Source organism: Manacus vitellinus, unplaced genomic scaffold, assembly GCF_001715985.3.
Source record: "Manacus vitellinus isolate BGI_N305 unplaced genomic scaffold, ASM171598v3 scaffold_53_pilon, whole genome shotgun sequence".
NCBI classification, from domain to species: Eukaryota; Metazoa; Chordata; class Aves; order Passeriformes; family Pipridae; genus Manacus; species Manacus vitellinus.
The window spans coordinates 1,732,405-1,755,406 of record NW_021940637.1 but is presented as its reverse complement, the minus strand read 5'-3'; the positions used below and the strand labels follow the sequence as shown (position 1 = coordinate 1,755,406).

At 42.2% G+C, this 23,002-nt stretch overlaps 2 protein-coding genes across 2 annotated transcripts in view; one reads left to right on the top strand and one right to left on the bottom strand.

The window, feature by feature from the left end:
- Positions 1–103: 103 nt before the first annotated feature.
- Positions 104–12,629, top strand: IDH3A (isocitrate dehydrogenase (NAD(+)) 3 catalytic subunit alpha). The gene is made up of 13 exons (XM_029963141.1): positions 104–132; positions 197–452; positions 614–709; positions 2,084–2,146; positions 3,789–3,872; positions 5,069–5,183; positions 5,696–5,883; positions 6,577–6,710; positions 7,338–7,440; positions 7,529–7,593; positions 9,742–9,826; positions 10,326–10,478; positions 12,395–12,629. The coding sequence occupies exons 1-13, from the start codon at positions 104–106 to the stop codon at positions 12,476–12,478; spliced, it is 1,455 nt and encodes a 484-aa protein (XP_029819001.1). The 3' UTR covers positions 12,479–12,629.
- A 2,037-nt stretch (positions 12,630–14,666) lies between these two features.
- ACSBG1 (acyl-CoA synthetase bubblegum family member 1) overlaps positions 14,667–23,002 on the bottom strand; it is a 34,073-nt gene continuing 25,737 nt past the window's right edge. Inside the window, 7 exon segments of the mRNA XM_018081456.2 lie at positions 14,667–15,194; positions 15,806–16,052; positions 17,029–17,168; positions 19,304–19,521; positions 20,079–20,312; positions 21,377–21,558; positions 22,063–22,239. Coding sequence (XP_017936945.2) covers positions 15,118–15,194; positions 15,806–16,052; positions 17,029–17,168; positions 19,304–19,521; positions 20,079–20,312; positions 21,377–21,558; positions 22,063–22,239 — 1,275 coding nt within the window. The 3' untranslated portion in view covers positions 14,667–15,117.

Sequence of the window (23,002 nt, the reverse complement as noted above, 5' to 3'; positions counted from 1 at the left end):
GCTCCCCGGCGGCGGGGCCGCGCCTCCCACGCGCCGGTTCCAGTCTGGCGGGCGGGCGCGCAGGCGGAGGGGCCTCGGCAAGCCCGCGGAGCCCGGCGCGTTCATGGCCGGCGGCCCGTGGGATGCCCCACGGTAGGCGGGGGAGGAACGGGCCACTGGCCGGGGCGCGCCCCTGACCTTGGGCCGGATGCCTCAGGCGGGAGCCGCAAGAGTCGCGGTGGCCGCCGGGCCCTGCAGCGCTTGCCGGGGGCGAAGGGCGCGGGCCGGGGCCGGAGGGCGGCGGGTTCCGTGCGGTGTGCGTGTGTGTCCCCTGCCGGGCGGCAAGAGGCCGCCGCGGGCCGTTACGGGCCGCGGCGGGGCCCGGCGGCCAGCGCCTGCGGGAGGTCGCGCCTAGAGGTCACGCGCCGCGGCGGTCCCGCGGCGGGGCTACGGGCAGGCGGCTGGGAACGGCGGTCCCGCGGAGCCCCCGCCCCGGGGACAGCGGCTCTTGCGTTCCCCACGTCCGCTCCCGGGGCTCGCCGGCTCTGGCCCGCCTCTGAACGCGGCCCCTGGCGCGGGGATGCTGCTTTGTGCCTGGAGAAAATGGAATTTCTGTGGAGCCTTTAAATGACAGCCTGACCGGGGCAAAGTCACTGAGGCCGCCCCACTTAACCTGTCTGCTCAAACAAGGAGGAACTGTCGGGAGCCGATCACGGCACGTGACTGCAAGGTCAGGATGGATCGCTCTCCTTCGGCCCGACTCCTTGTTGGTGTTATCAATGTTGGACTTCAGTATAACTTACCAGGCCCGTGATTTCTGCAAGGACAGGCTGTTCCCTTTCCAGGGCTATTCTGGAATGTGAATCCCGGCTCCAGGTGTAGGAACTGCACCATGAGGGCATTTAGGCTGTGGAGTAACTTCACGTTTTCATTTAATTGCTCCAGCTGCTTCCTCAGCCATGTGGCTGCCGTGGCAAGCGCTGCTTGCCCGTGGCAGTGACCTTGGACATCTCATGTGGGGCTACAAGTAAAAATAGATCTAGCTTAAGTTACTTCTCCCACAGCATTCCTTACAATTTACCTGAGACTTGTATTGTTTGTAGTTGTTTCTGTTGGTGCCAGCATAGTGTGAGCCTTTTGCCATACACTGTACGTGTCAGTAAAGGTGAGAAATAACAAATACAAATGAAACAGGAGAGGAATACAAATTGTCAGATTCCATTCTAGCTGATAGCTGCAGACAGCCTGCACATGTGAGCGTGGCAGAGCTGAAGGAGTGTCGATTTACAGTTAAAAGCCTTCCAGCTCTTAAGCCACAGGGCCATCAATAGTCCTAAAAAGGAGGGTAAGACTGGGAGGCTGTGATTTCTCTGCAGATTGGGAATTTTGTCCATGATGTTCAGCTAGACAAGAGCTCGAGCTTAGTTACCACCCCAGTTTTGAAGCTTAATGCCAGCTCAGAATATTCAGATGTTAGAAGGTGTAATTCTTTGACTGTGCTTTCTGGACTCGTTGCTATGGTGAATTTTGTCTTTAATGTGCATTTCAGTTACGCTTTTTAAAACCCATCAGGCCTGCAGAAGGCAACAGTGCAAATCATACAGCTACAGGAGGTAGAAGAACAAAATTCACCACGTTTTGAATGGAAGAAGTGACACTGATGCAAAGTAGTTTTGGAAACCTCACCTCAAATGCGTGAAGATACTTCCACCCAACTGCTGCCAACAAAGTGTTTCATTGTTCACGTTGCTTTCCACAAATCCCAATCCTTAGCATATCATCTATTTAGCTGAGTTACTGCAGCCTTGCTTCCAGTCTGTTGTGTGTGAGGACTCCAGCAATGGTGCAGGGGCTTCCCCTCACCCAAGGCACGAAGGGCTGTCCTGGGCTCACCTCGTGCTAAGAATACTTGGTGCAAAGAATGTTAGACAGCAACTTGGCAAAGCACTGGGTGCTCTTGTTTCACTTGGACTTTTGTACTAGTTTGAGATAGGAAATTTAAAGCAATATGATTTTTAAAATGCAGATTTGCTGCAATATTGTTGGCGTTTTAAAATCCCATCTGCGCGGTAAAACAGCATCTTTTTGATTTGTATTTCTGCAGGTTTCTCGGTTGCTAGGTGCTTTCAAAAACCAAAAAAAGGTGACCAGAAGTTTTGGTAATGCTGTGAGTATAATAGTCCCATTTTTTTCTTTCGTGAAGTTTCTCAATAAAGGGGTTTGGAAATTTTGTTGTTATTTTTATGTTCCCCAAAAAGAAGGGCCAAACAAGTGAACATACGTGCTCTTAATGCCATCCTGGATTTACACTGGTTAATCACTGTCACTGCAAATGGTATATTAAGTGCGAGTGATAATACAAGAGGCTCTGGCAAAAGATACAAGTGGCATGAAAGTTCTCATAAAATACAGACATAAGCCAGTCTTCTGAAATTCATCTGGAAATGAGCAAATATTGGGCAAAACAGAAAGATTGTTGAGAAGCTTCTCATTTTCTTTCTTTTGCAGACTTCCCTCTAAGCACTAGATTTACTTTACTGCTGCTTTTAGAATACCTTGCATCTAAAATTCTGCCTTTTCAAGGTCCTCTTTAAAGTATCTTAGACGTTGATTTTGTATTTCCCAATAGCTGTTTTACCTTCTTTATGTGTCTGTGTTTGAAGTGCCCATGGGCCTTTTTTTCCAGTGAAGGCAGGAGCAGGGCTCAGCACTGCTGCACATACCTTTAAGCAGGATTTAATTTTAAAGAGGAGCTGTGGCTTCTAATTACAAGTTTTGTGCACCAGCTAGAAAAGAAACCAAAGGGTCACTTATACAGTACAAAAAAGAATCAGGTGAGGCACCTCTGGCTCTGTTCATAACACACTTAGCTCAGGTGGAGTCTTGCAGTGCTGTAACAAAGCTCTGGGGTTTTGTCATGCACTGAGAATTTCTCTGGCTCAAATGAGTCAAAAAAATCAATCAACATGTATTGAAATTCTGAATATTTTGTGTGGAGAGGGGTGGTAGCATATCTTGTGAGTAGATTCAGTCTGGAGTTTAGCAAATAATATCTGAGCTGCCCTTTTTCTTAAGTAATGAGAAGCACATACTAAACTGTTGGAACTCTTTAAATAAAGCAAAAAGGGCTGGGGCATGTGCCTCAGACTAGTGATCGTAATTTATTCTTTTTTTCATCAAAGCAGAGTACTTTATCCCCCCATTATTCACTGAGCCTGAGCCATGCAAAGAAAGAAACAAGACTAAGAACATGGGAGGAAAATAAGCTGTTATTGTCAAAAACGGGTCTGAGACTTTTAGGAGGTCACTTGAGAAGTTTACATTGGCATGACCCTTTTCTTTTTTTTTTTAAGATGAATGCAGCTTTTCCTATCCCTTAATCTTTTCTAGCATGGGTCAGTGTTACACAGCATGTTGGTAATGCTGGAGGCACATGTGTAACAGAGATGTGTAACATCACTAGGTAACACCACCTCCTCTTCAGATTGCCACAGAAACTATGCTGAGGTCATTCATTCCAAGGAGTACTGAGCAGGAACCTGCCTTTCACATTCCACCTCTGTTTTGAAATAGGAATAGATAGTAGGCAAATTTTTAAACAATTCTCTCAAAACATTTTCACAGTCCCTTGGAAAGCAAGGGAGTTCATTCTCACTTCTGTCCAGAACTGCTATTCTTCATAGTGAATATTTGGTAACTGAAAATTTCTCTTGTTTTCTAATAGTTATTTGGTTCCTACAACACATGAAAATGTTTTCTGTGCAGAAACCAAACATTCATTTGTTGTACTACTGATATTCTTTACCTAGGTACAAACAGTAACTTTAATCCCAGGAGATGGCATAGGACCTGAGATTTCTGCTGCTGTCATGAAGATCTTTGATGCTGCCAAAGTAAGTCTCATTTGTCTTGCTATAAGAATTGTAAGTTTAACTACAACAACAAATACTAACTAGGCATGTTTAAAAAGTTTTCCCTTTAGCTTCCAAAAGATAAAGTAATATTTAAGCTATTAAAACTTCTTGAGAATAGAGGTCAAAGTAATAGAAGACAGGAATGTGATATCAAGGCAGGGCTTGAAACTGTTATCTGGCAGACAAGTAGAGAGTTGAGAGCAAATGCTGTGCCTAATTTTTGGGAATATGAACTCGATGTATCATGTGATACTCAATGAACTCAGTGTATCACCTGGTTGATGTAGTAATCCTGAGCAACTGGTAAGAGCAGGTTCTTTCATTGATTGTGACTTCCAGTGCAGGTGAAAGTGTGTGTGAAAGGACTGGCTTATTTTTAGGAATCAAACTGCTGCACTGCCAAACACATCAGCTGAAGTGAGATGAAAACTCACTATATCCAAGAGGTGTGGTCCTGCCCACCTGAGGAACTTCACCAGAATTGGTCAAGTTTCCTTGAAAGGAAATAGAGCTCTTCAGGCAAGATGCCTGTTAAATTGTTCCACATTAGTAACAGCACCAAGGCATATTCCCTTTCTGTTACAACTATCCAGCCTAGATTTGCAAAAAGTGAATTTCTCTTTAACGGTGTTGTATCTTTTCCTTTATGGCCCTTCCTGCTGAAGTGAAGGGGTGGCAGCCTGTCTCCACTCAGAAGATTCCTTTGGTGAATGCAAATTCAGAAACAGTTGTGGAACACATGCAGATTTTCAGTTAGATAACAGATACATATCTGTGTCATGTACTGTGTTCCAGGTGGGAGAGATGATTAGTTCTCAATTAATTCAGTTTTCAGATGCTGTCTCTTGTATACAAAGAACTCACCAGCTCTGAAAACTTGAAAGAAATAGCACCTGTCTTGCAGTTCTAACCATTTCTGTGTATATGACACCTAGGGAGGCATTGTGGGATTCAAGGTTATGATGATGTGCTGCTCATACTATTTCATTTTCACTTAATTACCTTTTTTAAACACTGCTTTAGTTCAAACATCTCATGCTTACTTTCGCTCACCAGAGAAAATTTGTTTTATGAAGACCTGGGCAAAATTCCTAATGCACCTTTTTATGAAAGGAAAGTTAAAACTTGAAGCAAAAGTCATGCCATTCAAGTTAACATGGAGTATATGTTTTTAGGCTCCTATTCAGTGGGAAGAAAGGAATGTTACAGCTATCCAAGGACCAGGAGGGAAGTGGATGATACCCCCAGAAGCCAAAGAATCCATGGATAAAAACAAAATGGGATTAAAAGGTATTTTAGGGGTTAATACACAGATATTAGATACTGTTGTTTTTATTATGAGTCTGGCTTAAAGCCAAAGTTCTTCATCTGTAGCACAATAAAATGGGTAATTATAGGGGACAGCCTATCCTGTTATCTGTAATCTTGAAACAGTCCCTCATTTCCAAGCCATAATTTTGATAGTTCTCATAGCTGAAGGTGGGTATTACTACATTCCAACCTTTGGACTCTGCAGAAAGCATTTCTAAGATACACAATAGCATGCAATAACTGTATTTATAATGAGTAGTATCTTTATATGTGTTTTCAGTGAAAACCTGTAGTAAATTCTCCTGTTCCATGTCCAGATTGCGGTTTGGCCTTTCAACAGCTGATTGGTGTCCCTGTGCAGCACTTGATAACACAGAGAGTTCCCTGACCTTTCAGCAGAAGGGTTAAACGGGAATTTGGAGATCCTCTCCAAGAGTACACTGGACCCAGAGTTTCAGCTCTCAAACCCACGTGTATATTTTTTCATCCAGGGCCTTTGAAGACCCCCATTGCCGCAGGGCACCCCTCCATGAACCTGCTGCTGCGCAGAACCTTTGACCTCTACGCCAACGTGCGTCCCTGCGTGTCCATCGAGGGCTACAAAACCCCCTACACGGACGTGAACATCGTCACCATCCGCGAGAACACGGAGGGCGAGTACAGCGGCATCGAGCACGTGGTGCGTGCTGCCAGGGCTGCCTTCCTGGGGGCTTTCTGTGTCAGGGCTGGTAACTGCCCACTTCAGGGGGGTTCACGATGGTTTTTGTTTGGCGCTTTCCCTCTGAAATGCAGTGTTGGGACTGCCTCCCTCACCACTCTGCTCCCTCAGTGCTCTGCTCCCTCAGTGCTCTGCTCCCTCAGCGCTCTGCTCCTTCAGTGCTCTGCTCCTTCAGTGCTCTGCTCCTTCAGTGCTCTGCTCCCTCACCACTCTGCTCCCTCACCACTCTGCTCCCTCACCACTCTGCTCCCTCCACTCCTCCACTCACTGCTCCCTCACCACTCTGTTCCCTCAGTGCTCTGTTCCCTCAGTGCTCTGTTCCCTTAGTGCTCTGCTCCCTCAGTGCTCTGTTCCCTCAGTGCTCTGTTCCCTCAGTGCTCTGCTCCCTCACCACTCTTCTCCCTCACCCCTCTGCTCCCTCACCACTCTTCTCCCTCACCCCTCTGCTCCCTCACCGCTCCGCTCTCTCACCGCTCTGCTCCCTCACCCCTCTGCTCCCTCACCCCTCTGCTCCCTCACCCCTCTGCTCCCTCACCCCTCTGCTCTCTCACCCCTCTGCTCCCTCACCCCTCTGCTCCCTCAGAACTCTACTCCCCCTCATCCCAGTGACTTGAATGATCTTACACTTTTATACCGATGTCATCTGTCTCTCAGATCGTCGATGGGGTTGTGCAGAGCATCAAGCTGATCACAGAGGAAGCCAGCAAGAGGATCGCGGAGTTCGCTTTCGAGTACGCCAGAAACAATCAGAGGAGCCACGTCACAGCTGTGCACAAGGCAAATATTATGTATGTCCACACTTCTTTTTGAGGAGGACAGAATAACAATATGCATTTAATTATAAACAACTTTATAAGTCTTACTCAAATGTGTAATTTCTGTTGATGCCACTGGGAGTAAGTAAAATGGCAAAAGAGTGAAGTAAATGCCTCCTAAGTAAAATGGGTGATACTGACCCCGATAATGATGTACTGATATACTTATTAGCAAGTTTTTAGGAATCCTTTCATGCAAAGCTCGTATTTTAAAAACTTTTAAAAATTAGTTTAAAGACTGAGGATGAAAGTGGCTAGTGTCTTTTACAGTTTCCAAGCCTGAACTGAGTCATAACACGTGGGATGTGTGACACCACCTTTACAAATCCACTGAGCCTTTAGTAAAGGAATAGAAGGCATTCTGACAATGTATGTGTGTGGCTGTTAAGCTACTGACACAGAAATGTTTTAGGAGGAAATTTAAAAGGCATAACTTCTCTGTAATATATTTAAAAGATTAGTTATATTTAGGAGATAGTCACAAATTAAGTTTCTGTAATCTAGTATTTTTATTTAAATCTCTCTTGCATGCAGTTTTCTCTACCTTGAGTACTGCTTCCTTACAATAACTGCAATATTCTCTTGCTTATCTAATTGCAGGAGAATGTCTGATGGGCTTTTCTTGAGAAAATGCAGGGAGGCAGCAGAAAACTGTAAAGATATTAAATTTAATGAAATGTATCTGGATACTGTGTGTCTGAATGTGAGTATTTATATATTTTAATTTTTGTTGAGATTTTTTTTGTTGTTGTTCAAATTCTTAACCTTAATGAAAATATACTTCCTTCTAGATGGTTCAAGATCCATCACAATTTGATGTGCTTGTTATGCCAAACTTGTACGGTGACATCCTCAGGTATGGAGATTGTAATTTAAACTAACCCAACACATAAAATACTGATACTTTCCCAACAGTCATTGAGGTTACGTGCAAGCCAGATGGGTGATCTATGCATCCAGAGTTTAAAACTTCATAAACCAGACTTGAAATGGGAAGAAAGGATGGTATTATTACACTTCAATTATTAATATATTGTTGGGTGGGGCTGTAGGATGAGAATGTGCTTCTTATTTAAAAGAGAAGTTGCTGCTTATGGAGTCTATGAATATTGTTCAGATGGGGCAGAAGAGATCTCTCCAAATGCATGGGAAATGTAATGGCTTACATTGCAATCAAGAATGCTTGGTTAGAGATTAGGGAAAAACCTTCTCATCTTTAGCACTAAAATAGATTTTGTAGGGTGACTGTGGGACCATGATGTGTACAGAGAGCTACTCACACAGTTAAATGATTCTGCAGAGTCACTGAAGAACCAAATGTGTGGCCTCTTCATATCCTACCAGCTCTTGTTTTATGTATTATGTTTTCTCCTTACCTTCAAATTAAATTTCATATTTGAACTACATGAATGCTGGAGGAGCTTGGTCTCTTGAAGGCAAAATCCACCAGCACACAGTTTCCATTCTGTAAAATGTTTAGGTAGAGTGTAAATTCCATCAAATACTGTGTGTAAAATGAAGTGTCTCATCTGAACTTTAAGTGTGGAACATGACATGGCATCTCCTTGCACCTCTTAAGGAGACATTGAGAAAACAGCCTGAATCAGGGTTTGTTTTAAAGTTCAATGACTATTTACATCTTAGAACCCATCTCTTGTTTATCTACAGATAATAAATGTAAGGGTAACTTACATATAAGAAGAAATGCTTCTTAAGCTCTTTTAAAACTGCCCTCTCTCTGTGATAAGGCTGGGTATTACACCATTCCAACCTTTGGAATCCCACTCCAGGAAAAATCAGGTTCCAGCTAAAGCTTCTTGCTTTAAGAATTGGTAGAGGAGTGCCCAGGGCCCTCATAGCTGCTGTTAGCTGTTAACTAAAAGAGATCAAATCACATGAGTCCCAGCATCAGTACTGTTGCAACTCCCTTCACATAGTTCAGTAGCACCTGTTTTAAAGTTCTCAGAGAAATTCCATAAAAAATTGCAGTCCTAAAAAATTGCAATAAATCTGAGTCTGTCCTTGAAGAGGGCACTGTGATCACTGGGTGAGGCCTCACCCACTGCTTCTTTAAAGCAGGAGCATAATGCCAGACAGGTTTCTTGGACTGAATAGGTACAGAAGATCTCTTTCCTTGAAGCATTTAATAGTTACAGTGACAAATTCAGCTGTATCCATTTTTTCCCCAGACTCTATAAAGCTTTATTTTAGATTAAACTCACAATATTGTTCTGTAAGGTCAAACAAACTTTTCTGCTTGTTAGTCCTAGCTCAGCTGAGTTGTGGGCAATATGTATATCTGTGAAAACACCCGAGTTTTAAGAGCATTGTTTGTCAGTATGTTCAGCTCTGAGGGTACAGTCTGATGGCTGCAGGCACAGTGGGTTTGTCCTTCCCCATGTTAATTTTGGAGGAACCCAAGTGCAGATGGCTGATGACCTGCTAATGTCAGACTGGTGACTTACAGGCTGTTCAGGAAAGGGAGGGGGAAAGTTAGTCTGGTGTCACTTGGAAAATGTCCCTTAAGCTACACACAATACACTACAAAACTGTTGGTAATTCAGCTACCTGAGGAAAATTCTTCCACCTTTTTTTAGAAGGACTTTACATATGAAAAGTAGTTCTGTGGCCCCTTCAGAGGAAATAAGATTTCTGGATAGTTACAGGGAGCTGTACATTACAGTTTTTGCTAGTATTTTAGACTTCTACACATATTCCGTGCTTTTAGTACTTCTTCTTGTGCCTGTGTCTTACCAGCTTTATCCTAGAATTTGGAATTTCCTCTTGATTTTCCTTTATTACATTGCCTTTTGCTGGTAGTCTTAAAAGTTTCCAAACATTCCAATGGAGCACAAGGGGCTCACAGCATCTGTTCTTAATATTATCCTCAGACTGTGTAAGCACATAAAGTAAGTTACACGTGCAGTAGATTGATAAATGAATATTTTAATACCTTGTATGGACAAACTTGTGTTTTTTCATGTGATGGGTGGGTTTTTTTCAGTGACTTGTGTGCTGGACTGATCGGGGGCCTGGGAGTGACACCCAGTGGGAACATCGGTGCCAACGGAGTGGCCATTTTTGAGTCGGTAAGTTTTGTTATCCAAGGGGCAGCAGGAATAACTGCTTTGTCTCCACTTGGGAATCTAAAACCTCTCCATGCTATACAGTGTGACTGACATTTAACAAAGTTCTGCATAAAACTGGTTTTTACTGTGGGGCTGGTGAGGCTTTACCCAGAGAGACTGGGTGAAGTGTGTATCGCGTGTAAGTTTTTTGCATGTCCTTTTCCTTGACCAACATTCTATTTTCCCTCTTTTTCATAAGACAAATACCCTCTATGAAACAGAACCAGAGGGGCACAATTTAGAGGTATTAGCTGACCTAGTTCTGCCATTCTGATGCCTTTGAACTAAATTGTTTTGGTCTTTGGTATCTCCTTTCCACTGCCCGTATTGCTGCAAAGTAACTCCCATTTTAATATACGTGAGGATTTATGGTTCAGGTTTCTTGCACACACTTGGACTGCCTAGGACATTTTAATCAGCATGTTGAGATCACAACTGATAGGTTTGCTTTTATTTCTAGGTTCATGGAACAGCACCAGACATTGCAGGCAAAGACATGGCAAATCCAACTGCCCTCCTCCTGAGTGCTGTGATGATGCTGCGTCACATGGGACTACACAAACATGCCACAAAAATAGAGTCAGCTTGCTTTGATACCATTAAAGATGGAAAGGTAATAGGAGGGGGTGCAAATAAATGCACTAAATATGATAGGATATGATTTTAGTGAACTAAAATAATATTATATCACAGCAAAAGTTAACTCAGAACATGACCACCAGAAGGGTGGCTGACCTGCTGTGCTGGCCTGTTGCATGAGCAGTGCCACTGTCCTTCTCTGGCAGTAATTATATTATCTTTGGTGGTATTAAGCCTGCCCTTCTCAGTAATTAGGGATGGGCTGTAGCATTCCTGGTGTCTCAGTAATGCTCATCTCACATTTCTACAGCTTTGTGAACTCTAAAAGCTTGAACTGGATATCTGTTTTTCAGAGAGGGGATTAGAGGTTTAAGTAACTAGTAGCATTTCACTTATAAAGTTTATAAAACATACAGTGCGTATATATTTAAATCTGGATCCTGAAGTAAAGGACACTCATTTGCCTTTCAAGGGCCTTAATCAGCCACTTAGTTTATAGCATTCCAATCCTGACTGTAATACTTCTGTTCCTATTTTTTCAGCTCAGTTATTTTCTTTTTTCTTCCTTACTGCTTTCACTCCTTTTTGAACTACAGTTTTTATCCAGTATTTACCTTTTCCCTTGAGATGATACAGGATTTCCCTTTGGCAGTAGGTGTCTCCAGATTTAAGACTAGAATAGGGTATTTGGGGCTGAGGAAGGACTTATGCTCTGAAACTTCACTTGAATTTGTGCTCTTACCATTATTGGTTCACTGCTCTGCTTTGATGTCCATCTTTTCAAAACAAAGTTGGAAAGATCCTGGAGCTGGCAGTTAAGGAGGATGAGCAGTTAGCCATGCTGGTTCAGTTACCTTAGCAGGACCACAAGAAGCTGCTTGGTAATTAAAATAACAAGCATGCTGAAACCAAAAGTTGTCATCACTTTGCAAGTGGTCTGTTTGCAGCTACCTTACTGTGTTAAAAAACACCTGAACTTACAAGTGAATAAAGAGGTGCTCCTGTAAAGTTCCCATTTACTGCTCTGGAAGTGGAATCCTCCATCTGCAGGTCAGTAATTCTATGGAAGATAACAGTGCAAGTTTTGTGACATGGCTAGTTGTTCTCCAGTTACTTAAAACATTATGATTATATGCTCACAATGGAGAGAATCTTTTTATTTGAATTTTAATGCAGTTAAAATTACAAGGTCCTACAACAGTAACCTTGATGGCTTCTCATGCTGCTATTCCTCCCTTCCCTCAATGATTTAATTAAGAGACATGTGTGTCAAGTAAGGGGGAAACTAAATTTTTAAATTATTTTGATTTTAAATTATCTCCCAGACTGCTTTCATCTAGCTAGGTTAGACCAGCCATGTTGCCCACTTTTTATTTTACTCTCTTAAAGCTCCCAGACAGGAGTTGTACTTGATGACAAAGATGTTTAACTCTACATTTTCTGTCTCTTAACTAAACCAAGAAAACTTTAAGAATTGTTATCATGTAGCATTAAGAGTTATGTGTGCCTTTTCTGTGTGGGTTTCCTTCAAACAAACAAAACAAAGCAAACAAAAAACCCACCCTTATTAATTACTCTCAATTAGTGCTGAGCCTTCATATATGAATTTTACTTCCAAAGGACAAACTTCTTACTGAAGGCCTAAATACTTAACAGTTAATTGCACTATTATGGAGCCAAAGGACTTTGTAGAGCTTTGACCAAACGCACTTTCTTCTTGCAGTTAAGATAAAATCACGTTCAAATGTGATAACATTGAAGGACTTCGTGTTGATCCTCCAGTTTCTGTGCCTGTGCCAGTCCTTACTGCTGAATTCTCCTCACACATCCCGTGTTCCTTCTCACCCCTATTTCCTATCCATGCACAACATATCAGAACGTGTAGAACCGTTCAGGGACAGGACTATCCCCGTGAAACATCCCAGTAATACTATTTTTTCTTTCTTTCAGGTCTTGACAAAGGACTTGGGGGGCAATGCCAAGTGCTCGGAGTTCACAGACGAGATCTGCCGCAGGGTACGGGACAAGGACTAAACTCCCCTCACCCCGACCCCTGGAGGACGTGTCACACACAGTACATTATGTGTAACTTGATATCCATATGCAGATAGTTTGCTTATCTCTCGAGAGCAAACTTTTTAGTTAAGGCCTCTCCATTAATAAATTTAGTCCAAATGGCTACAAACGATGCTTGTGCCTGCTTTCAGTGGACTTTTCCAAGTGCTTTGTCTTATTTATTTTTTTTTTCTATCTGGTGAACATTTTTATGTAAGTGAATTCTTTTATTGGCACTGTAACTGTCTACCATTTTCCATTTCAGTTAGAGGGTTTTACTTTCCACAGAGAAAAATTATGCAACTATAAACCAGTAACAGAATTAGTGAAATGTAAAAGCACCTTAATGGTTAAAACCTGCTTTATTGGTCTTGCTGAAGTTGAAAAGGTTTTCAGCCTAACAGTAGCACAAGGTGACCTTCTGAAACAGAAACGGGTATAAAATAACTTAAAATAGCAATTTCATGTTAAAAGCAATGAGAAAACCACATTAGATACTCTGGTGATGAAATACAGCCCTGCCCACCAAAGGCATGAATAAAGAAGTACAAAATTCTAGAGATTTAATCTATTTGTGTACTTTAAAAAAGCCCACAACCGTTAACTAGCAAAGGGTGAGAATTAATGCTGAAGCAAAGTTATTTCTCAAATCTAGACACCACAATAATTCTTACAAGTTTTCCCTCTCTGAAATACCCTTTCCAACAGAGTTCTAATGAGGGTAAATGATATAAAATTACCTCTGCCACATATTGTGAAGGGAAAGTATTAACTTTGCAGATTTATCCTAGATATTTCATGACTTCTGCTGGAATGCTCTTTGTGTTGTAGCTTTCTGCATAGTCTGTTCAGTGTGTTCTACTGTATTGACTGGTAATTTTATCCCAAACTGAATGTAAGGGACTAGTCCTAAAGGGATTAAGACAGATCAGCGGTTTGGCTCTGGTGCCTATGTTCCAGAAATACATTTCATCCCTATTCAAGGGGATCCAAGACTTATTTTTTTTCCTTGCTTTCTAAGCTTAATAGGTGCAAAAGCAACTCTTTTCCCTCCCTCCTTCATCACGTGCAGATGGTCATACGAGTCATTCTGACCTGTATGTCCAAAGGTATCTTCCATCAGTGCCCCCAACGAGAAAATGTGTATTTTAAAACTCATTAGTATAGCACAGGATTATCCCTACTGCCAGAACCAGGCTTCTTAAAGCTTAATTCTATTAATAGAAAGTCACTAAGTGGAGTAATATCTATTAAGACTGTTTTAGGCTGGTTGTTTCAAAGGTGGAATCGTTTCTGAGTAACGACTTCTCGTGTGGCTCTACAAAGTGAGCATCCCAGCTTTTTTATACAGTCTAACAACATGTTGGAGGAGCTTTATTCCTCAGGCACTCTGCTTTTGGTGAATAGGGCAACGTTTCTTTCCGTGTTTTACAAGCTGCTGCTTCCTTGTTTCCTTCAGATTAATATTGTTAAAGAACCTCTGAATGACCACTGCGCACAAAATGGGGAAGAATAAACTTTTCAAAGTCCTCTTGCTTGTTTTGTTTTTATAATCCTAGGCTGCTGCCTTGTCTTGTGTGTCGAGCTGGTTATTGGTACTTGCAGCAAATCTTAAGTCTACAAGATGAGACTGGTAGTGGAACTTCCATGGAAACAGTCTCCTGTTCCACATCACGTTTTCCTCTCAGGAACAGTGGCTGTAGCTGCCTGCCAAGGGTCACTCACAGCACACCCCTGACCCAACTGTGCCAAGCATGTCCTCCACGGAACATGATTTATTTTTCATTGGGGTAAGAAGAAATGCAGCTCCAGAATTAGTACAATGGGAGTGTTGGCACGTGCAGATCCACACCAACAAACACTGCTTAAAGCAAAGCACTGTAAACAATCTGAGAGAGGTGTCTGTTCTAAACAGCACTCCCAGGGCAGAGCTCCTGTATTTACTGCTGCATGTCTTCCAGTCCTGGGGAGCTGTTCCCCCAACTGTTCTGATTATCTGTTTTTTAGGAGAAATAGTAATGCTTATTCCAGCATGGACTTAGAGATGAGCTGCTGTTTTCACAGAAGCCACTACAGAAATGGAAGAGAAGCCTTTAGGTTCTGAAATGTGTTAGTGAACAACAAGAAACTCCTGTGTAGGAGGAGGAAAAAAATTCAGCCCTTTTGATTTTTTTTTTTAAATAATTCTCACTGGAGTGGTCTGGCAGTTTTATTGAGCAGTACTGCCAACTACCAAAATGTATCCTGAGCTATGGGCAATGGCCTGTGGAACAACAGGGAAAAAGGAAAATAGGAAAATCACTATATAAAAGAATGGTTTTTCAGTCTAGAGGAATTAATTAGTTATACCCAGTTTATACAACACAGAAGGATGTTTTAATCATTTAGGTCATAAAGTAAAAATGGTATTAGAAAATGGACACACTGTAGATGCTTCTGTAAAAAGAGGACAAATGATCAGGTGAGTATCAGGAACAACTAAACTGACACAGCAGCTTTAGTGGTTTGGTTCAATAGACTACAGACCCAAAAAAGGCATAAATCTCCATTAATGCTTTTGATTAGAAAATACTTTCTTTTGCTCACAGATCTTTCTTAATGCTTGGATGAAAGACTTCCTACTCTTCATAGAAGGAGTCTACTTCATTCCTGTATTTCTCGAGCACCGTGAGCCGTTTCAGCTTCATTGTTGGACCTTAAAACAGAGAGAGAGTCACAATACCAGAAATGGGAACAGAAATTCTTACCCACTTGGAGCTTTGGTGCCTGAGTTTTTTATTGAAGAGCCTGCTGGAAGCACATACCCCAATTTGAGTGTAGATAAATGCTAAAAGTGAGAAGCCAGTTGTTGTATGTAAGGCTCCGTGTAAGCATGAGAACCTCAAAGGGAGCTGCAGATAAGAGGGTTATAACTGACTACTACTTCATTAAAAATAAAGAGTGATGGTTTTGAAAGCTTTTAAACAATTCCAAGTTCATTCAGAGAGCCTGGTGATGTGCTTCAGGCTCCATTATCAGGCTTTCACTGTCTTGCTTCTCTTTTTTTTTTTAAATGAGAGACTTGTAGTATTATTACTGGAAGTTATAAATACTGCCCAAGGAATTAAACAAAATTGACTGCTTAATTACCCAAAGCAATCTGAAATTTAACTACGAGAGCTGTACTTGCAAATGTGCACAGAGCTAAAACTCCCATTTTTATATTCTTTACCACAGACTGCAGAGCGTTCCGTCCCTTCCCTCTAGTGGCTGTACCCAGAACCTGGCATGCAAAACTGTACCTCAGTATAAAGCAGTGAATCTTACCTAGTTCTCCCCCAGAAATGGAGAAATCCCTTGGCAGGACTATCCATTTTTGAATGCAGTGGACCCTGTTGGTGGCGTTCCTGTTGACCCTGTTGATGCCCTCCTGGATGGCCCCGTAGATCGCCCGGTCTCTGGTGGCTACAATCTCAGACACCTTGGTGGCTTTACTGCCACTCTTCTGGCAGAAGTCTCTGGCTTGCTCAGTGAGAATGTCAGTGGGATCAGATGTGTCTGGGTCCAGCTCACTCTAAAATATCAAATGAAGTGAATCACCAAATGCTCCCTCTTAAAGGCATTAAAGGTTCCCTAATTGAGTCCTCCCTGACTGAGAAGGCTCAGCACAAACACACAAACACTCTGTAAGCATTGAAAAGCAGGAACACCTACAGATGGTGGTGCTTTCTTTCCTCTTGGCTACCAAATGCAAATGTTTTTGGTTTAAATGTACATGAACAGACTTGAAATGTGTGAATGAATCAGGCAATAGAGTCCATCTACAGACCTGGAATTTCTACCATATTTTCCAAATGACTCCATCGATACAGGGAAACATTTAGCTCATCACTAAATGGAATTACTATGGTGTAAACAGCTTGAGATAGAAGCATTCTTTTAAGTTAGACTTCTTAAATTAGCATTTCTATTGTGCCTGGAGATAGGGAGTATCAGTCACAGAGGTAAACAACTAGAAAAACCTCAGTGTCAGTCACTCAAGTATGTACACAGAACACCAAGTGCAAATATTTTAGTGATTTCTCAATTGAAGAGAATTGTATACCATAGCAAGGCCATTAATTATTTTGTTCTACAGTCACCCTTCTTGTGTCATAAAAATAACAAGTTGTAGAGAAATGCTTCTGTTGGGAAGTTTCTGGGTTTGCCTGTATCAGAAACGTTGGCTTTGCTTGTCTGTCAGAATAAAACCTATTATTGTACAGAGATTTCTCAATCTTGCAGCATTTCTTAATTGAAAAGTCTGCATTTAAATAAAAAATAGCTCTTATTATATACATAGGAGAAACAGCAGTGAATATGTAGATGTTTAGCAGGTCATGTAAGCAGAGGTTCAGACCCAGCAGGATTTAGTTTGTAGTTGCTGTACATTTTCCCCCCTGCCATCATCTCCTATGTAATTTTAGGTCTTTTTACAAATAGTTCAAAATTATTCTTCTTTTAGGTGCAGGTGTGTAATGTCACCAAAAGCAATATTAAAACTGGTTTACCTTTAGGGTCAGGAACATTGACAAAAACTTCTTTTTATCCCCAATCACCATAGCATTACTAACAATTGGGAGCTCTTTTTTAACAGCATCTTCAATTGGAATTGGAGGCACATTTTCACCTCCAGCTGTAATAATCAAATCTAGGCAAAAAAAGAAAGGCTATTAGTTGAACTCAAATAAATTCCAGGCTAATGTCTGGACTGACCTGCTCTCCTTATTCTGACGTCAAGAATAAGAGAGATTTTTTTTTCCCCAAGATGTTTTCCAAAGACAACAAATCCTACTAATTATCTTCAAAACAAAAATGCTACTATTTTTCAAACGTGCTCAGATTCTCAGATCTCCCTCAGTATAACATATTTGGTCCAGATAATGTTTCACATAATCCAGTAACAGGTTATTCCCAAGGCACTGTTACATAACCTGGAATTTTTCTGTGAGACATCATCTCTTCCAAAGTAGCAGAGGATTCACCTTCTGTTTTATCATTGCTATCTCACCAAAAAGCAAATTCATTGTTAACATAATGAGTAAAACCAATTCTTAAATCCACCAAGAGGGGTCAGACAAAAATAAGTTACTACTGCAGGAAGGCTCCACAAAAGCAAAAGGAGAGAGGAGTGTGGGGGAGAAACCAGGAGAGGAAATTTGCAGAGGAAGGAGCAATTCCTGCCCTACTTTTGACATGAGGAGAATGCAATGACAGACTGGAATCTTAATATTCTTAAGGTTTGTAAACAATGGTAGTGATACCTTAATCTGTTGATGAAGGAATGTGTATTTTTATTTGAATACCTTTGTTCTGAAGTATGATATGTATATTCAGGGAAATTATTACAAATTTGACTATTCTCTAAGTAAATCCCATCTCTTTGCTTTCATTGCATTGGTGACTTCTCCCTGTCCTCAAATAACAGTCTTTGCAGCATTTCAAAACATGCTTCAACAAGCAGTGCAGACAAACTTTTCCAGGTCTAACTTTTCCTCTCATTCCACCCTCCTTTTGCCATAGCCCTGTCTTTGTCTTAGACCCTCTACCAATTTCTGGCCCTTAGTTTCTCACTGTCTGAGTTGTCAGCTTTTTCCCAGCTGATCCAGACAACTATAATAACTGCAGCAATTTTTTTCACACCTCTAAAATACCCCCTGTATGGATTTCTCAGCTGCATCTTTGAGCTCATGAGCTCTAAAACTCATAAGACATGGATAAGCAAAGGAAGTTCCCCTTGTAGTCACTATAAAAAAAAAAAAGCTTTTCTATTAGATATTACCTTATTTGGACTTGAATTTAAAACTTTAATGAAACTGGGCATATGGTTATTTTATCCCAGATGGTTTGCTCATCCTGTAATTTAGAGTAATTGCTTTTAGGCCAGCAATCAAGGCAGATGTAAGAGAAACACAAATGTTCAGATGGATTGGTTGTCAACTGCTACACTAAAGGAAAATGAATCAGACAAGAAAGCAAGTTAAAACCAGGATATCTGCATTTGGTGCAGGCTATTAATAGGAGCAACCTAAGTCCTGATTCCTAGCAGGACATGATGCCACCTGTGACAGATTCACTCATCCCCCTTATCTCCCTTGTGATTCACTCTACATTCTGAGATGATACTCTATTCTTAAATCTTCTTCAGTCTCATCCTGCCTGTGATCAACCCCACTCCTTGAATGTGTTTTGGGAAAAAAGCTCCCAAGTAATCAAGTGACCAGTGTGACTCTCATTGACACTTCTGTCAATGTACTGCAGTAACACCCCAGTTCATTGCTTCAGCTTTAACTTTCCCTTCTGCTCTCAAGCTTCAACTATCTGCAAATACATCACCTGAGGCATCAGAAAACCTACCTCTGACCTACAGCAACAGCTTCCAGAGAACACAGGTGTCCTCTGCTTACTGTCTAAATGTTCTAATGTGCCATTAGGACAATTTAGCAAGATTCAAAGGGAGCCTGGACAGCTTCATGAATCATTCAAATCAAAGAAGACACATTAGACCCATGTTAGTAGTTTATATTGCTAATTGTAATTAATTCTGAGTAAAGGTCTGGGAGATAAAAAGCCTCATTGTAGGAACTGAATCATCTCCACCTATTACAGACTGGAGGGAAACCTCCCCTGAACACACAGCACACGCATGGGAAAGTCTATTTTACCTTCCTATGAGGGCAATGCTGCTGGCAGGAGAGGAAAACATTTCTTTAGTGACCACATCTGCCATTAGACTGAACAGTGCTGAGCAGTTACCACAACAGTGAGCAAGACTTTGCCCATTACCTTTAATTCTTCCAGTGACATAGAGAAAGCCATCCTTGTCTAGCTTTCCTAAATCTCCAGAATGCAGCCAACCCTCCTCATCGAAGGCTTCTTTTGTTCTGTCTTCCATGTTTAAATAACCCATGAAAACAGTCCTTCCCCAGAAGCAGATTTCTCCGTTGCCTTCTGTGTCCTTGTCCACCAGTTTCACTCTGCATCCAGGGGCTGGTTTACCACAGCTATCAGGGAAGAGCAGAAACACCCCCCAGGGAGCACAGAGATATCAAACACAACACTGATAAGGTGGCTTACATCCCAAAGCCCTGAAACTACCAAAACACTGCAAACAACACTGTGCTGAAACTGTTTGACAGTTATGGAATATTAATTCACTAGGGCAGAGATGCTGGAGTATCTAAGCACTTTTTGACACTCTGCCTTGCCTGTGCTTGCTGGTTTTTTGCCCCCTCTGTATCTTCAGGCATAAAACCACTTTTGTATTTGAGGTCTTGCATTTGAAAGTTATCCTCCCCAGGCCAGGGCTACGATATAAGTCAGATGTAGGAACTGTTCTGCATGTAATGCTGTAGCTCACTGTCAGTGCTCCTGGCGTGGCAGTGTGCTCAGCTTCTGACCTGCAAGTTGTTCTGACTCCCAAAGGCACAACAGAGTGACAGTGCACTCAGAAAAAATAAAATAAGCCATAAGACCTTTGCTGGCCTTAGTAAACAGTCTTTTCATAGATATAATGAAACAGGCCATATTAAAAAGATAATAGTTAAAAAGGTAAAATTACCTGTGCTGCCTGTAAATGTAAGGCCCAGACAGGCAATGTGGGCCTGTGGTCTCACTCATCCCATAGGCCTCATACAGGGTGATGTTCAGACCCAGGAAAAAATGCAGTGTTTCTGTGGTGAGAGGAGCAGCCCCACAGAAGTGCTTCTGACAGCAGGAAAACCCCAGAGCACTGCGGATTTTTGCAAGCACGAGGTAGTCTGCCAGCCTTGTCCAGAGCTGCTTTAGGTCACTGCTGAGTACAAAACACACAAGTCAGAGCAACCTAGGAAGTTTTCAGAACAAAATCAGGCACAAATTTTGTTTAGAGGTACATCTATCATTTGGTTTTGGGTGCTGACAGAAGTTACATCAGTAAGAATAGGTGACATATTCATCCTTTTTCATTTATCCAGTGCCTTTCATTGCTCCAGCTTTCACATCCCCAACTCCTGAGGTATCTGAATACAGCAAATACATAAAGAATCTGTAAAAACATATTGTACACAACACAGCTCTTGTGTTCATGGTTCTTCATCACTTCAGTGTGTCTCTGAGAACCTACACCACTAAAATCTGAAATTTGCAGGACCTCTCTGAGAAGCTGAATGATCAGACAAGCAAAGCACTCTCATGGAATGATCTTTTGGAATACCATTTTCTGTAAGCAATTTCACACTTCATTGCACTGTCATGCTTTAAAGAACTTTGGAACAGGAAAGAATTCTGAACTAAGTTAGTATTTGAATTTATACAACATTATTTATCTGTGCAATCTTATGGACAAAAACACCAACGGTCTTCAGAACAGAGATAATGTACTTGGAGCTCAGAGAACTCATGGGGGTTGTCCCTGGGTTTTTGCAGGGAGATGAGATGTTCTTAGCTCTCCTATCCCAAACTGTCACGAGCCAGCCTGTCTGGGCTGTCCCCCAAAATTTGCCCCCTCTCATACACACCCTCCAGTTCCATGCCCTTTCCTCTCACCAGTGAGTAGCACTTGCACAGCCAGGGGCAGCAGGGACTGCAGCAGGGAACTGTCCCAGCTGAAAACCAACCTGTTCAGTCCCAGCAGAGCCAGGGGCTGTGTCAGTGAGTGTGTGTGCTCAGGCAGGAGGGAGAGACACTTGGGACACTCACCTGTGTTTAAGATCAGCTACAGTAACTGATAAACACCCCCTCCCTCTTGCATTATATTTGCTTTGTTGCCAGGCCAGATTTTACCCATTTATATTTAGAGTCTCACTGAGGCTTGGTAGTTCATTACAAGCAGATTGCTACTTTCAAGTTGCTGGAAGTCTCACTCTCTGTAATACATACCTGCTTGGGCCATTCAGGTTCCTCTCTAAGCTAAGGGACATAGCCCATGACAGCATTTTCTTCTTCACAAATCCTGACTGAGCAGAAGCATCCTTTAATTTCTCCATGATTTTCTCCCATACTCGGGGGACTCCCATGTGAGCTGTTGGCTGCACTTCTTTTAGTGTGTTGATCAAGCTGCCCTGTTACAATCATTAAATAGCTTCAAAACTTTGCAAAAGGCACACAGCAGACCTAAAGAGGTTTGGTGATGCAAAACCTGCATCTTTAGGGGTTGTAGAACATGACTAAATACGTAGGATATAAAGAAGGACTGCTGAACCTTCTTCAGTCAGACATATGCACTGACACAGGTCAGGTCTGACACACTGGGGAGGTTCCTACACCAGAAGGAAAACACACAGGGGGGTTAGTTCCTCCTGCCTCCCTTTCCTCCAAAAATTGCTCAGACTTCTTTTGCTTTAGATGCCTACTTTGGCCTTAAAAGAACCTTATGGACCTGGATTATATATTTCAATTGGAATCTAGAGCACTGGATCACAAATCTAATGGACTTCATAATTCTTACAACAATGGACGCTCAATCTTCATCCTTTACCACTTCTCAAAGATCATATTCTCTCCCTAGGATGCTTTCTAACAGAAAGAAGTGCAATCTTAATTAGATACAATGGAAGACAGGATACCTTCAGAGCATCTGGCTCAGCAAAGTAGACCTGCTCTCCCCATTTGATACCAGTCCACAGGTCATACATCTGTGCAGCGACGTGGCTGAGAGGGAGATAACTGACTATAGACTCCTGCTGGACCTCTGCAGGTTGCATACCTGCTGCTCTGCTGCAGTGTGCTGATGTCCAGGTTATCTGTTTGAATAAATAATAAGACACATTAGGTATGGCAAGGGGTCTGGATTGGAGGTTTTATTTCTTTTTTCCTTTTAACATGAACTAAGGACCCTCACACCACACTAATGCAACTGTGAAGAACCTGTGCTCACAGCAACTGCTGAGGACACTGCAATAGTGACTGTCAGCTCCCTGGGGACACTCAGGCCAAAGCCAGGTGACCTTCACAGCAGTAGAGAAGTGCAGACAACAAAAGCACAGAGAGCTTCTGCTGCCTGCCTGGGCTATGAGCACTACCAACCCTCCATGCCCCAGTGACACACTGAGCAGGCAGCAAGGATAAAGGATAAAGGGATGGGCAAGGATAAAGGGATCTGCCCCTTCCTTTGCAACTCTCCTGCTGTGCAGACTTTCTTTTAAACTGGCACTTTGCACCAGTGCTGTATCTACGTGTTTACCTGAAAAAGAACAATGAATACTCAGTGATCAGTGAGCTCAAAGGACAATTCAGTACTAGCAACAAGCTCTTTGTCCTGTATTGATCCTCCTGGCCAAGCACTAAGGAGGGTGACAGCAGCTGTACTCTGCTCCTCTGGAAGCTCTGGGATATTCAGCACAGGGGTGCACAAGTGACACACACATACACTCCCCCCTTCTTATGAGAGGCAGCAAATACATTAATACTTTTGAGGATGTGCTCCTGGACCTCTTAGTGAAGCTGGATGATACTTCCCCCCACTTCTTCCCAATTCCCACTTTATCCCAAAAGATGCAGTTCAAG

Bases quoted from the DNA above. Each gene is read 5' to 3' on its own strand.
- IDH3A (XM_029963141.1), top strand. From the start codon at position 104: ATGGCCGGCGGCCCGTGGGATGCCCCACG. The intron at 133-196 runs GTAGGCGGGGGA...CGGATGCCTCAG, and splicing joins GGCCCGTGGGATGCCCCACG to GCGGGAGCCGCAAGAGTCGC. The intron at 710-2,083 runs GTCAGGATGGAT...GTATTTCTGCAG, and splicing joins TCACGGCACGTGACTGCAAG to GTTTCTCGGTTGCTAGGTGC.